Below are 10366 nucleotides of genomic sequence, written 5' to 3' on the forward strand. Positions count from 1 at the left end.
CAGTATTTCAATTTGTCCTCTGAGAATCCCATTGCTAAGTTTTCTCAGCCCGATTCATACAACTCACTGTTCAGAAGCAGCCAAATCTAAACTGAGATTCACTTTCTTTTAAGTTTTAAATATAGGATAACATTAAAATATGCACAAATATGCACACATAAAGTATATGCAGATATACGCACATCAAGTTTATAAATCACATCTATTTTAAGATGTATGTTTGTTTAACAACTTTCCAATACATCACTGGTGAAGAATGTTACGTCATTAACTCTGTAAGTGTCTGGTATACAACAGTGCCTCACAGTTTAGATCTCATTAATGCAATATTCACCCAAACGAGTCAGCATAGAACACTGTTAAATGGGAAAATAAACAACACCATTTTCTGTAATGTTTGAACATATTATCCCAAATTAATTTGAGGTATTAGGGAAAATTAGAACTATTAATTTATAGTATTTTTCTTGAGCATCAATTAGACTAAAACTCTCTTCAAGGCAAATCTGGATTATAAAGTTTGCTCCATTTCTTCTCCAGAATCTAATTTACATTGCCCCAAGTTCATAAGAAAAAGTATGGTAGCTGATACTCTGATTCTGTTTGTTTCTTTTTTTCAACTTACATTTGAAATGTAAGCAAAAATAGAATTTAAAAGTAATTCTTTTAGGCTGAGGGATTTAACTACTGTGATTGGAACAAGGATCTTATTGTTACATTACAAATAACGCTCTGTTCTCATGTACACTCAGATCCTACTGAGACTCTTAAAAGGTTTAAGTCACTGAGTACACTTTTAGGGTGTGATGTGCCCATTGAGTTTTGGATTCTCTGACATTCTCTTTGAATGCAAATAAAAGGGTTTTGAAAGTTTTACATGCGATGTGCTATTTTTTAAATCGTTTTCAGATACTATGCTACACATCATATAGCCTCTTTTTATAGATCTTCTGATCCAAAATTTTGGTCTTAAGCCACATTCTCCTGGCCATGTATGTGCTTTAGAGTCATTGTGTGTGTGTCCCATCTTCAGAAAAGTGTCTGCTCCTTTTGCTGGAGGTAACACCTCATATCTGTACACTAAGTGTTCTGTATACCAATACACCCTGCTTTCTTTTCCATTCATCCATTACTAAATGATACCTTAATACTTCCCTATTGGTTTGATTTTCACAAACTGTTAGTATTTTTCTATCTTTACATTTTTGTCTCGCCTGCTGTATATCCTGCCTGATCATGTTTAATTTGAACTTCACACCCTTTTCTACTTCTTCAACAGCTCCACTCCTAACAGCATCCATTCCTGACTCCACTGGCTGCCCTTATTTGTTCATATAACTTCATGTTCTTTGGAATTATGAATCCACTAAATTGTGAAAAGTCTTCTGAGTGTCTTAAACAAGAATTAAAGTGATAAATTCAAATGTGAGTGCTTAGCGTCTGCACTCAGTGTAGAGTGAAAAAAATATGAGAGTTTTGCATCTGTCTAATTAGATTTGCTACAAGTCTATTTGTGAACTTTGAACCCCATGTCCATGTAGGGCAGCCCTCTTACTCTCTTGGTCTATTTTGTCAGAGTTAAAGGAATACACGTGTATGTGTCAGAATCAAAGGAATACACATGCATGGAAATTCTTCTACATTGCAAACAATTAGGCAGTTATTGTTTTTATTCTTCTTACTCAGAATTTTCCTATTACAGATGAATATGTGAGATGTGCAGAACAGTATTGCATCACAGTGAAACTAGCATAAACCATTTCTAAGATATATGAGAAGGTGAAAAACGTGGTGGCTTTGCCTAGCCCCTCAGCACTAGTGCAAGACAGCTTTGGCAGGGTAACGGTTTTCCACCCTCAAATATACTGTCTCCCTTTCCAGAGAAACTATGTGAGCCAGGAGGTCATGTGTTTAAAATCCTCAACTCTGAAAAGCAAAAAATCTCACCTTCAAAACAAATAATCAACTCTTCAGGGACCAGGGGCACTTGAGGCTGACATTTTTACTGTTCCAAGTATTGCAAACTGCCTAAGAGCTGGGTGAGCCAGCACATGGGTCTCAGCTGAGGCTTTGATTCACTATATCTCATACTATTTATCTTAGGAAGTTATTGGGTAAGAGACAGATGTGATCATTTTTGACATTTTTCCCAATTCAGCCCCAGTACCCCAGCTCATGAAGCATCAGGAAGCTGGTAGACCTGTGAGGCAGGAGACAAAGACTGATTGCGAATTTGACTCGTTGACCTGAACTTATCAACTTAAAGTCCAACATAGAGACCTTACATTCTTTTCTTTTTTTATGTTTTTACTATGGCAGTCCATGTATCTATCAATCATCTAGCTAGCCAGCTAGTTAGTATTTTTGGCAGCACTTGAGATTAAACTTTGGCCCTTGCACATGCTAGACAAGAACTACATCACTGAGCTACGTCTCCAGCCCAATGCTCAAGTATCTTGAAGTTGTACTTCTCTCAGTCTTAAAACAACAAAACAAAACAACAACAAAAAAACCACCAAATATTTATCGAATGTCAACTGAGTGACCCTATTTCCCAAGGGCAACTGAGAAGATGACTAGGGTTCTCTGTTCTTTATTTGTGTTTTTGTTTGTTTGTTTATTTTTTATTGTTCCCAAGACAGGGTCTCACTGTATCACTCAGGCTGGATCAACTCAAGATCCTTCTCCTTTGCCTCCCAAGTGCTGGGATTAACTATGTGCTGCCCTATCTAGATGAGTATCTCCGGTCTTGGAGAGAGAGCCCTGAGAAAAATCACTGCAACATAATGAACACAAGTCAGGCACTTGTGCTGCCAATTGTGTGTGGGATTTAAGGCCAGCAGACTCAGCTCCACAAGCATCACAAGGACCAGAGAGTACTTTCCTCCTTCTATTCTGTCTTTCTTGGTCTGGCCAATTGTGATAATGCACTTAAATAAGCAGGAAAAAAAACTTTCCAGGAGTATCAACTCTTAGCTCACTGGTGGTGCTTGGACCCTTAAACAAATAAGAGGTGAGTTATCTTAAATCCATGACAGGCTTAGGCTGGTCTAGGGTCACCATCAACAGATGAATGGATAAAGAAAATGTAGTGCCTACACACCGTGGGATATTATTTAGTCATAATGAAGAATAACACCTTGCCATTTGCACCAAATGAGTGGAACTGGAGGACATTATATCATGTGGAGATAAGCCAGGAACAGAAAGACTAAATATTCTATTACATGCAGATGCTAGAAATGTCAACCTGAACATAGAAAGATCAAGTCAAATTGGTGTTGAAGAGTTGTGGGTGTGTGAATAAAGAGACTGGGCTTGGTGGGTCTGTGCTGTGTGCTTCTGCTAACCAGGGGTTGTTTGTTAAGTCCAGCAGTTGGATAAAGTTGTGTTTTTATGTGTAGCTCACTCAGTTTCTCCACGCACTTTATTTCAATACATTCTTGGGTTTTACTTACTTTAGGATATAATTCTCTCAATTTATGCTTTGAATTCCTTATCTACTGGTTTGCTTTTCTTCTTTTGGTCTCTAGTGTGGGCTGCCTTTCTGCTCATTCTTCTGTAGTTCTTTGAATTATTTTATATTATTTATTTTGCATTATTTATTATTGTGATATTTTATAGTTATAAATTACCTTGTAGTCCCAACCACTGTTTCTTTAAAAAATAGTCTTGACATTTTTTGTTGTTGTTTTTCTTCTGGGTCAGTCTGATTTCCCAAATGAATCTTTCTTTCTTTGTTGATTTTTAGATCTTTCATTTCTATTTAAAACTCATTTTGTTTGATAATCACAGGATATAAGGACTGTTGCAAATATAATTTCTTTCTTTTGTATCTTTTATGATTTTAATTCAGTCCTTTAATAATATGATTAGGGTTTGGGGGTGTAGCTCCAGGCTGATGTGCATATCTAGCATGCATAAGGTCCTGGGTTCAATCCCTAATATTGTCAAAACACTGATAATAATAATTGCATGTCCAGCTTGTTTTGAAAGTCTGTCTTCCTTTTGTGTGTTTATTGTCTGTGAGCACGTTATATGTTTTCGTCATTCCCTCTGGCTTATTCTTAACTCCTGTTGAAAATAATTTCATTTTTTCATATTTGCATTTATATGTGCATGTGGTCTGTGTGCCCATGCATGCATGTGAGTATACTGGCACATATGCATATGCTTACACATACACATATATGCATACATGTGGAGGGGGAGGTCTGAAGTTGATGTCATGTGTCTTTCTCAGTTTTTCTCCAACATATTTATGAAAAAAGAGTTACACTGACTAATTCTGCTGCTCTCGTGAGCCAGCTTGCCCTGGGAATCCTCTTTCTCTGCCCCTGCAATGCTGAGATTAGAGGCTGGGGACCCTGGCCTTCATATGAGTGCAGAGAATCTGATCTCTACACTCAGCATTTGTAAAGCAAGTGCTTCATCTGTTAAGCCATCTCCCCAACCTTATATTGCTCTTTATTTTATGTTTTAATTTTTTGAAACTTTTATTGATTTTTGTGAGATTCATATTATGTACCTTAGTCCCACTCATCTCCCTGTCCCTTGTATGTGCCGTCTGTCCTTGCAACCTCCCCCGTAAAATAAAACACACTTGTGCACAGGCACACACACAGAGAGAGAGAGAGAGAGAGAGAGAGAGAGAGAGAGAGACAGAGAGAGAGACAGAGAGACAGAGAGAGGCAGAGACAGAGAGACAGAGACAGAGAACAATGCATAGAAAACATCTCATCATGGAAGCTATTGTGTGTCACAGTGTGTCCCACAGTCTACTCCTCTGTCCACAGATCTTCACTAGTGAACGCTCATTGTAATGAGTCATTGGTCTGGTTTGAGGTCTCTGGCTTCTGTGACACCATCACTACTGGATTCTTACAGGACTCCTCGAGGTTATCCTGTTGTTCCTCTGTTGTTTCATGGGAATCCTGCAGCTTTGGATCAGTAGAACTGGCCCTGTCATGTGACTCAACAGTTCACAGATGATGTAGATTTTGTGGTGGGCTAACCCAAAGCCCTGGTTCTGGGCCTGGGTGATACAGAGCTTGTCAGCCTGCTGCTTCTCCCTTATCTGTACTACCAGGGCAAGCTCTCCAATACTGCTCGACCTGAGCCAAACAATGCTGCCCTGGATGGACCAGCCAGTGCTGCCATTGGCAGGAGGCAAGATCAGCTCTCCTGCTCTTGTGCCCTTGGGGCCTGCTTCCCTGCACCTAAAGCTCCAGAGCCAGCTCCACTGTGCCGCCCAGGTGAGGTGTAGGGCCAGCTCTCCCACCAGTGAGGACCAGGGTCAGTCAACTGTTGCACTCTCATGACCTTGGAAGCCAGCTCTCCGAGTAGAGCAGTGGCAAGGGGCAATGGGTGAAGGAGAGAAAGGCATCACCCCTAGTCCACACCATCTCAGGGCCGATTAGTGGTCGGGCTAGCTTTCCCATGCTCACTCCCTCAGAGCTGGATTACCTGCACCCCCTCCACCAGGATCACATCTACTGTGCTGCCCAGGTGAGGTACAGGGCTCTTGCTCCAGATTGCTAGAGCCCGAGAGGGGCAAGGCCAGCCTGCCTGCTCTCCTGATCCAGGGTCAGCTCTCCCACGGTGAGAGACAAGAGAGTGGAGGACATCACCCCAAATGCCCAGCCCACCTCATGGTAGTATATTGCTCATTTTTTAAGAGACATGAGATTTGCTAGTTTTTAAAGAGAGCACAATGGACAGGATGATGTTGCATATATTTGGTAGATACTGAATTTTTAAATATAATCTTCATGTCTGATAACTTCTTAATTCTCAAAATGTTAACAAAGTGACAATGTAGACCAAAGTTGTGAATATATTTTTTTTGTATCATAATAAAATTTTTACTGTAGAATTTATGAAAATGGAACAATTCAAAATAACTTTATGGGTACACTAGAAACATATCTCAACTATCAGAAACGATATGTACGTTTGGCATTGAGTACTAGGCCCTCAGTATTGATCCTCTTTGTTTCCAGAACAATGGGAGAAGGCTGTGTGTTTGGTGATGCTTCCTTGGATCTGCCTCTTCCTGACTTTACCTTGCACCAGGAGATTTTTCTGGTTTATTATGCATATAGGTGTGTGTGTGTATGTGCGTGTGTGTGTGTAGAGGGCGTCTCAAGACCTGCACATCCTGCAGAGTGACAAGCTCTGGGAGGTATGAAGGCAATTTGACAAAATGTAACTAAGTAGCTGGTATTGGTTCAAACTTTGGGAGTCTGATGTGAAGTAATTTATTTTAGGCATATTTGAGCACAGCATAATTTGGTGAAAATTATTCTGGTGATAATCAACTCAGTCCCACATGCACAACAAAGCATGCCTAAATCTCCCTGAGGAGCAACGTAGGTTAATTGCAGATCAGACATGACTACACTGAAACTCTTTGCAAAGTCTGTAAAGATAGCTTTTACAAATTGACTGAGAAAAAAAAATTGGTCTGAAAGAGAATTTGGTGCTGGAAAATCTCCAGCCACACAGATAGGGCAAAGGTCACCAGATCAGTAAGTCGGTTTGCTCCAGTCTTTTGGGCAGAGAAGGGGTTTTTGTATTCCTTCCCTTAAAGGAACAACCCTGTGTGCTGTGGGGGTTGCAAAGGTCAACCTTATGAAGGAAAAAGTGGACTGGAGAGCAAGGGCGTTAGATCTAAGATGGCTTCCAGAACACCGGTGAAACAGCAAAAAGGAACAAGGCCATGGTAGTAGCTACTTCCCCATCTTCACAGACATCCTAGTGGGTGACCATGCTTCCCTCTCCCCACTTCCCCAATGTTCCTTCTGAGTAATCTCATTGGGCAGAGCTTTTGTTGGAGCAACAGTGAAGTTGTGGCTGAGGATTTAGGGGCCTGGGATTAGCTCAAGCACTGGATATAATGGGTGCTTCTGCACTGGGCAATAAACTCAGATCTGTACCCTGATGCAGAATCTGACTTCCCTGGATTCATCATGTGACTCCGTGGCCTGCCTCTCACACACATCCTCGGTCCTGTTCTGACAGTGTGCTTAACATTCCAGGTTGCCCCAGTGCATATTTGTGGAGAATGTCTGTGATTTAAGCAAATGCTAACTGCTAGACACTGGTGTGCTAGTGAACAATGAACAATGTGCCCACCTGGAATTTAAAGTTCAGGGTAAAAGACAAACAGGAAGCCATTCACTACCATAGTGATCTGGACTTCAAGTGACATATTTGAGGAGAAAGTCCAGTTTACAGCAGCCGCCAGTGGGGTCAGGCTTATGTGAGGTATTATAAGTGACTGAACTGAGGCTAGATATGAAGATTGGGATACAGAGAATGCCTTACTAACCATGTTTTGGAGCTTAGATTTTATCCTGCAGCAGGTGCACCATGGAAAAATTGATAGCATGTGGGGATGTAAAAATCAAATTGACGATTGGTAAAGCTCACATGGTATCTTGCCGTTAAACAGGATATGATCTATCTTATAACTTTCAACAACTGTAAATTGGTTTTAAATTTTTAAATGGGTTTCAAAAATCTGAAATGGAATTCATCATACTCCTGGGCAGGAGTGTTGTGAGGCTCAGCTGAGCTAACAGATGTGTGGTTTCTACAGTGCCTTAAAAAATGTTAAACCCCAGTGGTTAAATCAGTCCTTAGGATGTCCTGGCCTCTCCACCTGCTCCTTGGTGTGCTGTTCACTGTGTGTGCTGCTCACCGTGTTTCTCTACAGTTTCTCATTGGCCCCACCCCCAGTCCCTGTGAAGGGAGGCTACGGCAGCTCAGTCTTTCTTTAGATTCATAGTTCCGTCTCAGTGCAAAGTTGTTGCACCACCACGCCTGGCTGGAACCTTCAAAGAACACTTGCTTTCCCCACCAGATGTGCCCAACACAATGGCTACATAGTGCGGGAATCAACACATCTCATTCACAGATTCTTGATAGAAGCCTCTTTGTCACCCCCAAGTCACTTGTAAGGACTTTCCATGATTTTTCTTGTAGATGTGCAGAGAGGTGCCGAGCCCACACGTGTTACTTGGCATTTTTGTTTCAGCTCATAATGGAAGCATGGGGCCATTTGGGAGTCCATGTGAGGCCACATTTTTCACATTTTTGTGCTTTGTGTACATTATTTCAGTGCTAAACTGTCTCCAGGCATAGTGCTGAAGTATTGCCTATGGTTCTTAAGTACAGGAAGGCTTTGGTGTGCTTTTCAGAAAAAAATATGTGCTTGACAAGTTTCTATGAGTAATGATGCTGTTGGCCATGATGTTGATATTAATGAATAAAAGATATATTTGAACAGACCAGCACAGTGATTCAGCTGGCCAAGGCACTTACTGCTAAGTCTGACCCCTGAGTCAGATCCCCTGAATTCACATGGCGGAAGGAGAGAATCAACTCTTGCAAGCTGTCCTCTGACCTCCACTAGTGTACTATGGCACATGTGCCCCCAATAAATAAATAAACGGACAGACAAATAAGATTGCTTAATATATGAAATAAGGTGTGTCAAACAGTAACATAAATAATACTGTTATATACTGTTCACTTGGCAAAAGTATTGTCTCCAGAGGCTTGTCAGGACCTAACCCTATGTTTCCCGAAAGAGTGGTTCACTATTGGCGAGTTCAGTGTTTGCAGTGACTTTATAGAGCAGCCTGCAGGTACTAAAAACCAGTGTATTTTGTTAATTGCTCAGTAGCTCCTGTGGCAAATATGCAAACCAAAGTGTATATACTTATTGTGTACATATTCATTGTTATACATACTCATATATACATAGAATTTGAAAATACAGAACTATATTAAACTAAATTTTTCTTTTGTCTTAAAATATATCTAACAGCTGTATTATTACTTTCTACCTTTTGTAAACTAGCCTAAGAGAAGGTGTTTCTCTACTATCTAGGATGCTGGGGAAATGGTTCGCTCCTTTGTTGGTGGCTTGGAACTTGTTGTCAACTTATTGAAGTCAGACAACAAAGAGGTCCTGGCAAGTGTCTGCGCTGCTATCACCAACATAGCAAAGGACCAGGAGAACTTAGCTGTCATTACAGACCATGGAGTCGTCCCTTTATTGTCCAAACTTGCCAATACAGTAAGTAGGCCTTGTTACCATGGGATTCTCTCAGAACACAGTACGGTAAAATGCAAGGGGTATGAGGACTAGAGATCAAAGATTTTATTCAACTTCTTGAGCTTCCTTGAGACTAATAGACACAGAGGCGCATTTTTATATGTAGAATATTAATATGGAAGATCTTTGTTAAATAAAGTTTTTTTTAATGACTTGCTGGCAAGCAAAGCTGCAGTGTCTATGTGCTGTTATATAAGTGCCGGCTGTCTTCCCCGCTGTTGTCATCATTCATAAGGTAGCTGTTCATTCCAACATTAGGAGTGGAATTGCTCTTCTCCCATCATAAAAGCCTGGACAATGACAGACTCAAGCCAGAAGGCTTTGAGAGTATTATACTATTTATCTAAAACTTTGCCAGCTAAAGCAGGGCCTGGAGACAATGACTTCACCATGCCCAGAGCCATTTGAGTAGAGCTTGTAGTAGTTGGTAGTAGAGTGACAAACCAGAACTGCAAACACTGGAATAGTCAGGGCAGGACACCCAGGACACCCAGCCTCTCTCAGAGCATCTGTCAGACTCAGGGCAACACATTCTGTGAGTCAAGAGAATGGAACAATGGAAAACATGGCATGCTCAGTTATTCTATACAACCTGAGGTAACTCCAAGCAGAAAGTCTTATCTGTATAAAGAAACTACAGGAAGAACACTAGAAAGTCCAGTAGATATTACTATGTGTTGCTCTGTCTTTTCCTCTTCAGAAATTAAGGTGGGATTTGGGGTTCTTTACAGGTAAAAGCACTTGCCACTCAAGCATGAGGGCCAACGTGTAGATCTCCAGCACCTGCCCACATGCAAAGTGTATATATTGGCCTATCTGCAATCCCAGAACATGGGAAACACAGGTGAGGGGTTCACAGCAAGCTGACGAGATAGAATAGCTGAATAAACGAGCAGTGGGTTCAAGTCAAGACCTTACCTCAATTTGTAGCATTGGAAGTGACCAAAGGCAACACCCAAAGTCAATGTCTGACCCCCAGGTGCACAGGTATGCACATGTGCACCTACATAGATGCAAACACACATGTATACCATACACATGCAAAAACTGCAATAAGAAATAGATATAGGTTGAAGAAGTAGAATCAATTCACTCATCCCAACTAAATGAAGTATTCCTTGAAAAATATACAGTATTCTAGACATATTTTATTACTAAGCATCTTGATCATTTATAAAGTATTTTTTACATCGAGAGAGAGAGAGAGAGAGAGAGAGAGAGAGAGAGAGAGAGAGAGAG

The 10366-nt window shown here is 40.8% G+C and overlaps 1 protein-coding gene across 1 annotated transcript in view; it reads left to right on the top strand.

Annotated features, from left to right (window-relative positions):
* The window catches only part of Armc4 (armadillo repeat containing 4), a 159810-nt gene that overhangs the window by 116183 nt on the left and 33261 nt on the right, over window positions 1-10366 (top strand). Inside the window, exon 19 of the mRNA XM_028763922.1 lies at window positions 8900-9088. Within this exon, the coding sequence (XP_028619755.1) occupies window positions 8900-9088 (189 nt within the window). The remainder of the gene's footprint in view (window positions 1-8899; window positions 9089-10366) is intronic.

This window comes from Grammomys surdaster, unplaced genomic scaffold, assembly GCF_004785775.1.
Source record: "Grammomys surdaster isolate TR1022 unplaced genomic scaffold, NIH_TR_1.0 140, whole genome shotgun sequence".
Classification (NCBI taxonomy): Eukaryota; Metazoa; Chordata; class Mammalia; order Rodentia; family Muridae; genus Grammomys; species Grammomys surdaster.